This window comes from Temnothorax americanus, unplaced genomic scaffold (genome assembly GCF_048541705.1).
Source record: "Temnothorax americanus isolate GAGA-0224 unplaced genomic scaffold, ASM4854170v1 Scaffold47, whole genome shotgun sequence".
NCBI lineage: Eukaryota > Metazoa > Arthropoda > Insecta > Hymenoptera > Formicidae > Temnothorax > Temnothorax americanus.
The window spans coordinates 545,732-561,012 of NW_027509624.1; the positions used below are offsets into that span (position 1 = coordinate 545,732).

The 15,281-nt window shown below is 37.9% G+C and overlaps 1 protein-coding gene across 12 annotated transcripts in view; it reads left to right on the top strand.

The window, feature by feature from the left end:
• The window catches only part of Ih (hyperpolarization activated cyclic nucleotide gated potassium channel Ih), a 141,447-nt gene that overhangs the window by 105,888 nt on the left and 20,278 nt on the right, over nt 1–15,281 (top strand). For 5 of the 12 annotated variants that reach the window (XM_077417057.1, XM_077417061.1, XM_077417058.1 and 2 more), the window contains 5 exons: nt 3,393–3,556; nt 4,927–5,063; nt 5,395–5,538; nt 9,275–9,355; nt 15,004–15,108. In XM_077417057.1, the coding sequence (XP_077273183.1) occupies nt 3,393–3,556; nt 4,927–5,063; nt 5,395–5,538; nt 9,275–9,355; nt 15,004–15,108 (631 nt within the window). Of the gene's footprint in view, nt 1–3,392; nt 3,557–4,926; nt 5,064–5,394; nt 5,539–9,274; nt 9,412–15,003; nt 15,109–15,281 lie in introns of all 12 variants that reach the window. The other 7 variants (XM_077417065.1, XM_077417066.1, XM_077417067.1 and 4 more) reach the window with 4 other exon arrangements.

A 15,281-nucleotide genomic window follows, 5' to 3' on the forward strand; every position in this document is an offset into this window, starting at 1 on the left:
AATAAATTCGAGTGCGCCGTAGGCGATTTGTATTCGATGCGAATGAAAACGTTTCCGGCATCGTTACGCATCGTTTGCCAGGTTCGCTTTTGGCAAACATATGCTGCCGAAGATACTGCCACACCGGCATGAAATTCTCACGAGTATTACCTCCTTCCGCAAAGTATTTCAACGAGACATGCGCTCCGGCAGGATGCATTCGCGTGCAGCATCCAAGCGAGACTACGTAAACTACGCGCGTGTTCTCTCATGATCTGCACGATACAGAGAACAGACTGAACAGAGATAAAGTCAGAAAGAGAGAGAAAGAGAGAGAAAGAGAGAGAAGTACTATTTATTATATCCCGAAGTAAAATCTTTTTATACATGCAGTGATGTTCGCGATTTTCCTACATATATAAAAACATATTGCAAGTTGTAATGACGATATGTAACTTTATATTAAAAATAAATAGCAAGCTAAAACGGGACGAGATCAAAGACGAGATTAAAAAAAAAAACATGAAAACAAAAATAATGCAGTTCGCAAAACAATTTATGAAACAAAATCTGCCGGCGTGTGAGGATAAAGTAACGATAAATTTTTGGGTACGAATGTATTGCGGTTTTTTTTCTAATTCTTTTGCAGAGATATGTATAAAGTTTGCGTTTGAACGGCCAGAATAAATCAAATTTTTTAATTGGGGGAAGGAGAAGGGGTGACAGAGTGTGTATCAGCGGGATGTTGGAGTAGATTCAGGTATATGTCGTGACATACGGGCGCATTTATTGCCCCCGAACGCAGCAACGTTATTACTTCGAAAAGTGGGCCAATGTTGCTCGGATTAAAATCGAGCTTTCAGAAATTGAGTTTCACGATCGACCGACGGGAGCCTTTGCACTTTGATAAAGGCTCGCCGCACAAGCACATTACTTCTTCATCATAACGCTGACGTATTATGTCGTCGCAAGGTGCGTGTACTTTGTAAGCTACCGGAACGAGAGCTTAGTTACCTTACCTTACAGTTTTATAGACCGGTTCCTGTATTATCTCTTGACCCTGGCACTTTGGTTGCAACAATGCCGTCGTAAACCACAAAGGCTAATAAACTAAATTCATTCTGCGCACGGATAAATTGAGATGATGGCTAAAAGAAGGATGCACAAGCAAAGGCTTAGCTTGGAGAAAAATGTTTTGAGAAAAATTCAAAGTTTCTAATTTATCCTTTTTATGCAAAATGAGAAGACCAACTTATACTCTCCATTAGCGGCTAATGCTTGTAATTACTTCCAAGATTTATTTAAACAAGAAGAAATTCCAGGAAAATAAAGATAGATAACTTGAAAATCTTGAGCCTTATATAATTACTGTGTCAACTTCTGGCCAGTGTTTTTAGGAGAAGAATTAATGGGAGTTGAAAAAAATGCACTGTTCTTATCCTCTCTTTGTGTATATGTATGTGTGTGGGTACACGGTACACATAACGGCTTAATTATATTAAGATGGAAATTTGCTGGAAAAAGGGAAGGAAGTAGTAATTAAACTGTTCGGTTTGAAGAATAGCAATTTGTACCCATAATGCATCATCATTTTAAGATACATGCTACAAGAGTGAGGCTCCGTAACGTTATTCTTGTGCATCTCCCCCGTGAAAGATATTAACTGTCACATGTCTACGCATCAGAGATTTCATATTAAGAGAAAGTTTCTCGATTATCGTGATAATGTAACTCTTTCAAGCTAAAATATTCAATTTACAAAGTTTACACAATACATCAAGTAACGTTATATACATGATACTTTTCAAAAAATTGTCCATTTTATTATTAAAATAACAATTGTCTAACTCTAAATAATATTATTCATAACTCCTAAATATGTTCAATGTATGGTATGTGTAATTTATTTCGAATACTTAAGTATAACTGTGTTTCCGCAAATACAGTTATATTCTTAAGGGTATTTAAATTTGCACATCTCAAGAAATTAATCTGCAATAAATATTCCTTAATATTATTGCATTTCTGAATAAATAATGTATTAAATATACGTCAAGGAAAATAATATCACCGTATTAAATTAAAGAGTTTATCCAGCATAAAAATTAGTTAATAAAGGATTTTACGCGCAGCCATATAAATATCAAAGAGTAATTAGACTCATACTCATCCATATGCATGATTTCACCGTCGTCATATTGTGTGTGCAACTTTGTATTATCCATTGTTCCCGTTAGACCGCAGAAAAGTTAAAAATGTTCCAATGCAATTTCAATCTCTGTTTGAAAGCGTAATTAATTATAGATTAGTATTCGTAATTGATTCAATCTGATTTGCATTTCGAAAACCCCAATTCGACAAATTATTGTTTCAAGAATTGATCGTTATTTAGTACTCATTTTAAATTCTTCTTTATCGCATTTATAACCGCATCAATCAGGACCGTTGATTTTTTGTTAAGTATAGACCAGAATAGTCAAATGTCGGAATAATTTTCGGGCCATCGACAGTTTCTACAATCGACTGCTTCTCTTTAAAAGCACGAGAAACGCGGAAAAGTTTCCGCCGTTTCTCCCGCACCTAATCTTCTCGAGAGAAATCGTCCAGTTTCTTTATCGCGCTATAAATCTCTCGCTACCTCCCCCGCGAAATGGTGAAAAATTACCCTCATTCTTATTCACAAGCACTACTTTGCAGACTAATGATTCCGTAACCGGTTAAGCGGATCAAAAATGTGAAATAAACTTGTGTACCGCGGTGAGCGTAATAAAATGTAAATTCTTACGACTGTTTGTAATCAGTATTCGAAACGTGTATTCACTATCTCAGTTATTTACGAAGTTAGCCGTCTTTTAGATAAAAATTTCGTAATATTAATATTATTTATTTCGAGTTGAACAATACACGTACAAATATATTCTTTTATTAATTAAATAATTTAACTGAATAAAATTCATGCTTCACAAGAAGTCTATTAATATTAAAAAATATAATAAATATTTTGCAATAAAATTATCATAAAAATATTTTAAAAAAGATACTCTATATTTTTACAAAGATATTTTGTAAAAAACAAAATTTAGTTTGGAAAGAAAAAAGATTTCACGATATATCTGGCTTTGGAGGTTTACAGTGAAAGCGAGATCAGATTTTGAAAGTTATTTTAACCAAGATTGCAACCGAATCCTTACAATCTCCATTGACTCAAGATACTTGAACTTGAGAATATAAAACGCTTATCGCGTATGAGCTAAAATGAACAAAGTTAAGTGAGAAGAAACCTTAAATTGCATTAAAATCTAAGCTTTTACGATTCAAACTTCACCTTTTAGACGATGACCCAAATCCGCTATATGATATAAACTCTGATTTAATAAATTTATTCTAACGTATCATTTTTTTTTATATTTCAGATTCTATTGGGACCTCTGCATGCTCCTCCTACTGGTAGCTAATCTGATAATTCTGCCAGTCGCCATTAGTTTTTTCAATGACGACCTAAGCACTAGATGGATAGCCTTCAACTGCCTTTCCGACACAATATTCCTTGTAGACATCGTCGTCAACTTCAGGACGGGTGAGTGTCATTCGATCGATCAATTTGCTTGCTATTAGTTCTCAGTTATAATAAATTCTCGTCGCTTAATTGGAATCCATGATAAAAGGCTTCAAATTCGCCAAATATATGCCGTTGAGAAATTGCAACTTTGATCTCTCATAATACCAATAGAATTTGTGTGCAAGAACAGTTGTGTTGTCGCAACAATGGCTCCGTATCTCTATTAACGATATTAGTAATGTCTTTTGAAACTTTCATGTAATACCATTAGGTGTTGCTTACATCATACTGTCTCCGCGAACATGCAAAATTCTATTTGACATTGTGTTTCGTATATCATTTCCTCGCATCGGCGTAAATTTGCATAGGTACAGTCTGCCGACAATCGAGACGTTTATACACGTTAGAATATTTTGCAGAAATTCTTTTTTATTACTCTACATGATAATATTTAACAAAACTCAATATAAAAAAATATTTAATAAATTTATAGCTCAGGTAAAGAATATTCAAATAAATATTAATCATTTTTCCAACCTTTATCAATTTCTTCTTGCTAAAATTATTACTCAATACCTTGAATGTGCATTTAGTAAATCTGTAAATTTTAAAGATCGCAAAATTACCGGGCCGATAACAATAAGTAATTATTTCTCTATTAAGGACAAGACCAGAATTCTCCTTGAGAATTTTTTTAATTTTTCATATCCAATATTTCAAAAGGGGTTTGCGACTTCGAATTCTTTTTTTCGCCCGATTCGTCCTTGCTATATCTCCGCGGGTATAAGATACCGGCGAAAACAGATCTCGCAATGCGAGATGGATCAACTACTTGCGCTCTTGCTGATGGCCCCGACAATGCACAATGACAGTATTGTTACGCGGAAGAGAACACTCCTAACTCCTTGACATTTCGTTATTATCCGGAGATTAATTTGAAACGTGTTTGAGTCGGTTCCGTAAACGTGGAATTGGGTCACGAACCGCGACCGATGAAAATCATTATGTTATATTGCATATCGCTTTGGGTCGATCAGAATTAAAGTCGTGATAATTTAGAATTTCCGCGGCCGCATTATCTCGCTTTCCGTTCAAATATTAGCACGGGGACGGTAATATTCTTAATAATTACTTTTTCCCCTTTTGCCGCTAACGGATTCAATGGTTTTTTTTTCTCGTTCGCAATTTCAATTGTTAATTTACGCATTATATACACATAATGGGTGCATCAGACGCGCGAGAACGGCGACGTGACAAACTGTCGAATCGATGGCAAGTCGCCAGAGCGTGAGATAATACCATTAGCGATTTTCCGGCGACTTGAGCTTCGCAAGCTTTTGGACAATCATTGACGTGGAAAACACCGAAGTAAAATTCTTTCGTTGCAGGTATAATGCAGCAGGATAATGCCGAACAGGTGATACTGGATCCGAAGTTAATCGCGAAACACTACCTCAGGACTTGGTTCTTTCTCGACCTCATCTCCTCCATACCACTAGACTACATTTTCCTCATATTTAATCAAGTAAGTATATTCTGCACAGCAACCTTATGCGCGTTTCTTGTTAAGCCGTAAGTTATTATCTCGCCTACTCCGCGAAGTCATTAAAACACCTTTCTAGTTTCTCTAACACCGAATAAACAATGCATTTTTATATACGTATAATACATTTTTCACGACATAATTATTGTAAACTTTTATTTCTTCTTTATAACATACACAATATTGTTATGTAAATATAAAATTAATATCTATTCATGAAACGATTTTCTAAATAATTAAACGATTCTAAATACTCGTTTACTAATTGAGAGGGTTTAAGTCAAACATCACAGTAAAAAAAGACATTCGCAAGTTTCAGGACTTCAGCGAGTCCTTCCAGATCCTGCATGCTGGACGTGCTCTCAGGATTCTCAGGCTTGCAAAACTATTGTCACTCGTTAGGTTACTACGCTTATCAAGACTGGTGCGGTATGTCTCGCAATGGGAAGAGGTCTATGTGAGTGTTCCGCTACTTACTATATATAGCACTGTTCTCATACGATACGTGTAGTTCGTGTATACCTCGGTGTATACTTTAGGTATAAAAACAAAAAGAGAAAAGGAGAAGCGTTTGTGACCTTTAACGGATTCAGGAAGCTGACGAACGATCTTCCTCCTACGAAATTACTGCTTTTCTTCCTGTAGACAATGGGGCTTAACCGGAGTTAATTAATGTCGATTGTCAGTTTTTTGAATCTGTCAATTGCAGAAATCATCTTCCGCATTTTACGCGAGATATTAAATAAATGTGTCTACACCTGATAAATATGGTCGCTGTAGTGAATCGGAGGAGGTAAAGGGAACAAGTCAGCCCACTTTCGTCCCCTTACCCGTAAATATTTCGTACTTAATCGCAGGTGACTCGCCGAGTTACTAGCGAAGTTCTCACGTCAGTGGTGGATTCTGTCCGACAGGCAATCTTTTTTGCCAAGTTTTCTCCGAATTTGCACTCATTAACGAAAGTATATTCGTTCTCGCTACGTACGAGGAGAACTCCCTTTGTCATAAGAATTTCATCAACACAGTTCACGCCGATCGAACACGTGTGTACAAATCTTTTCTAGGTATATATGCAGCGAGGATACGCTTCTTGACAAAATTACCTTTTCATCGTTGTCGCCAAAAGTCTCAGTCCACCACTGCGGGGAAGCTTTTCAAACTGAGCTCTCAGATGATTAGATTATGTTTCGCTTTCCGTTGCTGAACATCTAGTAAGTGTCCCCACGGCTATAATCAATATATCCCGTGATACTCCGAAAACTTCCACTCTACAAGAATGTCTCCAATCCCTCCGTCTGTCTTTCTCTCTCGCGATAATAATAACAGTCGTAAATTAGAATCAGCTGTTCTCCCTTGCCCCTTGCTCGATCATCTTACCGCACCGAGAGGAGCGTAAACAAATAATGGTCATAACAATAGGTAATACCTCGGACAAACAATTCGCGGACACAAGCGAAGAGGTAGCGTGACGAAAAAGCAAATAAAGGTAAAAGGATATACACGTGCACGCGATTACGTGTCCCGCAGAATCATCGCTAATACACCGTGAAACCCGATACAAAGAGAATCTCGTAACACAATACGACAACATTTTATTATACTTTTCATTGTCGTTCCGATGCACCGATAATTGTTGTTGTTCGCTATTCGTATCTTATTCGTTATTTTTTGCTCTCGTTTTAACGCACATGTCGATTTTGTGAACGTGATGTAATGGTACGACGATTCGTCGACGGGTAAGTAAGCTCTTTCAAGCAAGTGTACATACCACTCGATAATCGAAGCGACGCGTAAACGTTATTGCCCACCCTTTCGTCATTTCGAGAATCATTTCGAGAGTCATTTCGAAAGATAAAAGAAAGAACAGAATCAGTAAAAAGGTAAAAAAATAACGAAGATTGAACTGATTTCTATAAATATCTCCCATAAATTCGCGTCTTTATTTCACTTCACTCCCAACATTTTTCTCGCTATTCCTTCACATAAATGTTCAACAATTCAAACAAAATACTGCGACGTGGCTGTTGCATTTGTAAAATAGAAAAAGATTGTGAAACATTTACATTATTACATTAATAAGAAAATGAATCAAGTAATGATAATATCCATAATTTCGTGTACATAATGTATTATATATATCTCGCCGGGTCAATTATACGGCGAACGAACTGCAAGTACATTAATTGTTTGCGGTGGATTAATTGGGTTGACAAATTTTTGCTACCTTTCGGTGCTTCCGCACGTCGGCGATTGTGTTTACGTGGGATATAACGTTTTGTATTACGTTACATGTGCTCGCGCTGTTAGCGTAAAATCGTGGCACAGCGAAGAGACCAACGAATCAATCAGGCTTTTCGTCCAATCAAGAGAGCAGTCTGTCATTCGCTGAAAATCTTGTTACGCTTGCCTTGAAACGTTACTATTGCCTCCCTCTGCTTTTTCCTCTCTGTTCTGTTCTGTTATACAAACTAGATATAGACGAGGGGAAAAAAAAAGGAAAAACGTATGCACACGAGGGAAAGCTGCGTTCTAAGTGCAATAGATTCATCACACGCGCGAGTATCGATATTGTTTGGACAAATTAACTACCGTTTATCAAATATATAGCAGCGACGAAATGCGCGAAACGAACGCACCGATGCGGCCGATGATATTGAGAATCGCTATCCCGTATTCTCTTTCTTTGTCGAATTCACGATAAATCGTTTTCGCTAAATTGGGGGTAAAAATGTTTTCTCAATTAACGCAAAATCAAATCAATTCGTGTACCGTTTTCGAGACAAACTTCGGTGAAAACATCGATGGTCTTTGAAAGTCTGCCAACGTCAATGAGAGTAATAATTTTGTGATGCTATACACGGAGAGAATTTTCTCTTAAAACTTACCCTGAAATCATGGTAGTTGTGGGACAACATGTACCACCAAGAATTTTATGCGAGCTATTCTGATTAATATTTACTTATAATAAAAAATATTAATATCTATTACATTGAAATATAAAATGTTTGATTAATTTTACTAAAATATATCTAGGAAATTTCAATAATTTTTCAAAATTTACCAATCTGCTTGGTAATTTTATCAAAAATTCCTTGGTTGCCAAGTTGTTCCAAGTTTGTAGTAAATTTAAGGGTAAAATATAACAAAAAATTCTCTCCGTGTACTATTTACAGGCGCTAATAGAAGGATAATTAAAAATACAGATCTATTTAAGACGAAACTTAGCCAAATAGTTTTCATTTATCTTCTTTTCTTCGTTGTTACCGTTGTCGTTGTCACATTTTTTTTCGAAGCGCGAAGAATAAACTTTCAACGTGTATGTATTATATATCGTTGCAAAAAAAGTGCAAGTGCGCTGGTACAGTTAATTTATAAATCATTTCGCATGATCCAATCGAAATTGATTATTATCTCTTCGTGTTCGAAATTGTTTTAATCTAAATTAATGATTGATTATTGGCTAATCCGTCGTTTTTTTTATATATACTTTGCCACATAGAAAAGTGCAAACTTGAGATAAAAATTCTGTAAGCGCAAAATACGCGCAAATTGCTTTCTTACATCTCATTTATTTAAAAAACTAATATACTAATATACGAAAAAAAAGTGCTTACAATTTCTCATTTCAAGTTCTCACATATATTATCAGACACAATCGACATTGATATATAACAAAACGGGCGATTTCTTTCATTTTCTTTTACACACATACACGTATATACAATTATTATGTTTATCCCTTCATTGTTTGGTGATTTCAATGCAAGCACACACAGAACCGATAATTTAACTCATTAGTCTGTAACAACAAAAAATCTCTATCGAATCGATATCGACACGTACAATATCCTGAAAACGAAGACACCAAGAGCGCGTGATTATCACGTCGCTCTACACATAACATCGTATCCCTCGAGAACTCTAACTCGTCATCTCATCGAAAAATATTCTCGTCCTATCGCATACTCAATTACTTACTTTCTTACGATCCTCCTATCTTTCCCGCGAATATCATATACGATTTTCCATATCGTTACTGTCTATACAACCTCGCCTGCACACCTAATGACACACACACCAAAAAATCTTGCATTAATTGTCCGACATACACACACGAGTACAAAGAAAACAATTATATATACAAATCGACTACTAGGCGTACTGCGAGAACACGTTTCCGAATGGGTTTGCAGATCCCCCTTTATCAACAGCCGGAGAGGCACTACGAGCGTCGGGCGACCGACGCCCCGTACCAACCAGACCGAACCAGCAAGGTGTGCCTGCCTAGTTACCCTGAAACCAAGGCCACGTGCCCTTACTTGATTCAAGCGTTCGTTAACACAAAACTCAATGTTTTTCTACGTATAAATATATCTATATACGCTAGATCATTATTATTACTCACTACTGTCGTTTCTTTCGTTGTTACTCATTTGATTATACGATTATTCTGATTATACCGTTGCCGTTTTCGTTTGTGGTCATCTATCTCTCGTTTTTCATTTGAGTTTCATAGAGAACGTGCATAGTCTTGTCGTGTAATTTACAGTCTCCGGTACGAGAAATTATTTTTATTTTTTACACATATATAACACACCCGACATACTTAGACCCAGTTTGTGAATTGTAGCAGAGCCGATCAAGAGCTTTAACGTTGTCGGGAAGTTCCATGTAAGACCGTCGATCGAGCAGAGAAACGACTATGCTTACTGTTTGATCAAATTAAAAGCATATTACAGACTTACGGAGTAATTAAACTCCTTCCTTGTCGCGCGATTAATATCTGAACACTACAAACTCGAACAGGCAAAGCGGAAGAATCTTATACGTATTAATTGATCTCTCGTAAAGTAATATAACAGAATTACTAAAACAATCAGTTCCGGTAAAAATTAAGCGAAAAGTTATAGTATAAAGCTAAATATTTAATGCGGAACTAAAGTAGCCGTAATTTTCACGGAAGTCAACTAACTCTCACTGCGTAAAACATTTCAATAAGCTCTTGATCAGTCTTGTCCTTAGTCCCGTAGTCCTGGCGATGCGACGTGTGACATGGATCACAGATTAGAAGATGCGATATTAGCTGAGAAGAATTCAGTATGTATTGATCGATGGAGTATGACAATGCTTGCAGTATTATACCTTAGTGACGATGTTTTCTATAACTATAATACATTGTTGAAATCCATGTTTCACCGACTAGCTGGTTCCTCGCCAAAGTTCTTGAGAACGGTTTTTTGGTATGAGATGCTACCTTGTTTTTGTCGGGTTTTGTTGGAAAGTTCCGTTCTGCTAGGTAACTAACATGAGTTTGGTTACGAATAGTCATTGTGAACCGGTCGTGTCGAATATTCGATCGCGCGATCGCAGGAACGGCCCTACCGACGTTCGTGCCGATCGCCGTTGAAACACATTCGTCTCGAATTTCTCGGCTCTCGATTATCACCGGTCCCATAAGCCGCATAACTTTATTGGCCTGATTACGACATAGGTGCGCATGATACATTAACGTATGGAGTCAATAGCGATTATCGACGTTCTTTCAGTGACGGTCTGCATAATTTAGATACGTGTGCATGTAACTGTATACCGATAGTATATATATATATTTTTTTTTTTTACGGATGCACCATTTTTTGACAATGGTAGCGCATGAGGTCACGGTGACGATGAAGAGTCGAGAATTCGTTTGTCGTGGATCTTGTCGTCGCGTCCGCACACCAATTGGCGCGTGATTATGAAACAGGAGATGTCTAAAAAAAAAAAAAAAAAGATTCTTGACAATACGAGAGAAAGTTTGACAACGAGAGTAAACTTGATGGAGAATTTCTGCAAGGTATTCGACACGAACCGCTCTACAGACGAGAAAGTTGATTGGTCTAACCGTAGGTCTGCCTGTGAGTGTTAGGTGTTAACTAACCCTATATCTGTCCAAAATTCTTGGCGATGTGCCCGTGTTCAGTGTGTGTTCCCAGTTTTATTTATCCTCCGACGATTTACTCTCCTCTCTCCCTCCTCGTCCCTTCCCACCGTGATAGACTTCTAGCGAGCACCCCAACCCCACCGATTATTTCGTCTCCTCCCCCCCTTCATTCGCGTTCCGTTCTGATTGCCTGTTGTTTCGTGTTGTCTAGATATGCCTGATTTAACGAGGAGGAAGCGATTCCCATTTCGTTTCTTTTTATTTCATTTTGACATTTTACTTCCGCCAGGACGGAGAATACAATTACGCAGACGCCGTCGGTACTTTCCTCTGCCCACGTATGTATCCGTTTATCATCGTATTTTTGTTCGTTTGCTCTCTCTTTTTCTCTCTCTCTCTCTCTCTCTCTCTCTCTCTCTCTTTCTCTCAGGAGCACGTTTATATTATAATATTACCGACGATATTTTGCCAGCGTGACATTCTTTTTTTTCGCCGAAGATCGTTCAATATTTGCCTTGGCCCTCCCATGACAAGAACGAGAGAAATACGCGATCTTTTAACCATCTCGGCACCCGATATACGATAGCGGATATGACGTTTCCTCTCTTTCGCGTGCGTCTTTCGCGTCTCCGCTCTTGTCTTGAGAATTGCTGCTCCTCTATACGCGATCGCACGGCGAATCGCCAATGACGCAGTCTCGTCTCGTCTCGTCTCGATTGTGCAATGAGAGGAAAATTTTCCACGAGAGAGATGCTTCTCTCTTACGTGTTGATTCCTTGAAAGTGGAGCGTAACATTTTCAGGAACACATATGTGTGCGTACATACATATCATATGTACGTACGTCATAATGTATACTGTCACTCATGCGTGCATTTCATTTTTCGCGAAGAGAGACAGGAAATAAGGAGAGAACAGTCGATTAATCGCAGATCTGAAAGAGACGATTCTTGTTTTCTCTTCTTTCACTGCATAATGTTGTTCACCGAACGAAATTTGTCATGCAATTGAATTTAACAGATTTAAATGAATATGTCATTAATGTCAATCTAAGGGGGATTACTCGAAGTTATGACTGACCTTGGTATACTAAAACTTGTCATCCATTTTAAAGTAATAAGACATTTAGATATAAGGAGAAAGGGGCGTGAAAGAGTTTTATATTGATATATTGTTTTAAGTTGACAAGTTAATTTTAAAAGTTTCCGATTTTTAGTTTCTCTTACTTTTTGTAAAAAATTAAAAAATTTTAACGCTACAGTATGAAAAAATAAATAGATAATGCATAAAAATAGAAAATCATGTTCAAATAAATGAAAGAAAATAAAAAACAATGAATAAAATATAATAAGTCGATCGCAAATTTTCTGCTTCGTTTATTTAACATTAACTTTTCGTTATATATGATTAGCGTTGCGTTAATTCTGTTCTCCTTTAAACTACGATATTTCGTATATTAAATGTTAAAATGTGGGTTATCGATTATGTCAAATATTTTAGCGAGACAAACAGCCCCTTCATATACATGCGTAGATCTCCGATCTGCAAATAAATCAACAACGCGCTCAAAAGTTCCACCCTTACGCTCGCTCCTATTATTTAATTAATTAATTTAAAAAAAAAGAGAGAGAAATAGCAAAACGCAGTGCTCTCTTTGTAACGAGTGCAAAAGCTTTCTGCCCATGGCACGTACACCCAGTTTTCCCTTTACATCGTAATTAAATCAGATAACAAACACGAGTGCCTTTATGTGAGCACGCACATTAGAGTTAACAGCCGCACAGTAGCAAACCGCCGCGATGATGGTCGAGGCTGGTTGCATTCAGCGTGGCAAATTAAAACGTACTCGCGTGTGTACGCACATTAAGAGACGATAAATCATAACCGTCATGCAGAAACGCGCGATTGTACGTCGCGTCCGCGTGATTTTCGCGGCGCACACTTGGTTAGCGCGGTGCAAATCGCGCGTTTCTTATTGTCGCGCACAATTACAGAAGGGTATATATGCATAAGAGATGTAAAAACGCGACAAAGGAGTGTCGTGAGATCGCGATTGATGAACATATATTCTTGTCCTGTGTTGTCTGTGTTGTTTTATAATCTTATCGATGTGCGACCAGTGCAATTATTCTTTCACCTCGAACGGTGATCTTTCAACGGAAAACTCTGATGATAATTCCCAAGTTTCTTCTGCCTTTTCGTGACTTTTGCATGGAATTTTTTCAGAAAGATGGGAGCGTTCTCCTTTGTAAATGTTTATCTCGTCACAGACTGTTTCTTTCAGCAGAGCAACGATGCGCGCATATTGACCCGGAAAGAGCAGAATTGTTATATTTCACAGTTATCACATTTGCAGATTTTTCTCTCTCTTTCTCCTTCTCTCTCTTTCTCTCTTTCTTCTGTCTCTCTCTCTCTCTCTCTCTCTCTCTCTTTCTCTCTCTCTTTCATCAATATGAAGTTCATAAGTCGAAGCTAAAGCAATGTTTATTATATATCAGCAACACTTAAAATGATTTTTGTTCCTTCAAGCGTATATTAATGTTCACTTTTCTTCATCTTTTTTAGCCTTTCTTCGATTAATGTCCTTTTAATTCGATTCGATTAAATTACTAAAACGTTTGTTCAAGACGAAATGAGCAGCCTCTCCCATGTGGAAAAGTATCAAATTCTCTTCGACGTATATTTCAATTAAATTTTCGCTATTTTAAATCGAGGCAATGCCGTCGAATTTGCATGAAAGATAATATCGACAGTGTCGCGAAATCAATTACGTTCGCGTGCTGATCTATTTCAATGGACCTGCAGACACGCCCGGGATCAAGTTACATGGCTTTGCAAGTTAATATCGCGCGTTTTTTTTTTTTTTTTTTTACTCAAACTGTAAATCCACCACGATACTACATATAATACAGATCCGCTAATTAACTCATCGAGCTTCATCCGAGCTTGAAAAGAAACTGCGGCTTCACGCTTGGCGCGCGACTGCTAATTCGATAGCTTTGATACTAACGAATGGCTTGTTGATTATCTAATTCACGGATCATCGGACTGTCACTTTTCGTTATCGTGCCGTGCTCCAGCCGATTATATTTTCGCGTGCACACGCTCGCTCACATCACCAAAAATCGTTCTTTTACTTGCGTTCTCCCACTCATTCACTTTACCGATCTCTCATCGTCCATGCGATTGATCGATCGTTTTGGTACTCACGACCCACGACTCTCGCCGGCCGGCGAAGCGAGAATTCGCACCGACACCGATAATACCTGATGTAATTACTTACTCTGTTTATGTGCTTGTGTATGTGCCAGTATACTAGCGTTCAGGAGGGAGGATGGAAAATGAGAGGTACAAACTAAATATATATTATATCGTTTTTCTCTACTTTTTTTTTTCTTAATTTATTTCATCGTTAAATGGATAAACTAACGTGATCCACACGTGGTCCGGCCCGATTTCAATGGGTGTCACCGTTAAGAATGTACAGTGACATCAATTACTACTTTTGCGCATCTGCTGGCGGACGTCGCGATCCGAATATACTTCGCATATCATAGCGAAAAGACGAAACTTTAGGGTTGGGGATTGCCTTTCAGCATTCGTTGGGTAACGTGGCCACTGTACCGCACACGGAAATTTCTGATCCCACGAGAGACGAGAAAAAGAACATCGATCCTGTGCAACCGCCCGACAATCTCCTATACTACTTCCGTCTTACTTTTCTCGCTATACTCTATCACCATACCGTCTTGCAAACGGTCGTATATATATATATATAACCGCCTACTGTACTAACTATACCGACGTTTCTCTCCCCGTGTCCTCCTCACTTGTTACTTTCACTCCGTTTCTTTATTCTATCTCTGTTTCCTCTATTCTTTCTCACACTCTGACACTATCTCTACTTCCTCTCTCTGTGAAATTTCTATTAACCTCTGCAGAATTTCTATTAACCTCTTCTTACTACGTCTGGCTATGTCCCGCTTTCTTTTGTTTCTAGATATTGCAGAACCTACAAAAAAAACGCACTGAGCGGAGGGGGCGCCTAAGTTCTGATATGACTAAAAAGAAGTCCGGTTTCAGCAAAAGCGAACTTATTTTTAAGGTAACCCGCCCTGGCAAACGCGCGAGCTCACGTCCACGCGATTCGCACCACGAATCAGCCTCGGCGATTTCTCATCCGGTTTCCCGCGAGACTCGATAGAAACAAGTCAACTCTCTCGATCTTCTCCTTACCGTCAACGTTTAAATTAACATAATTATTGGACGAGATCTTCG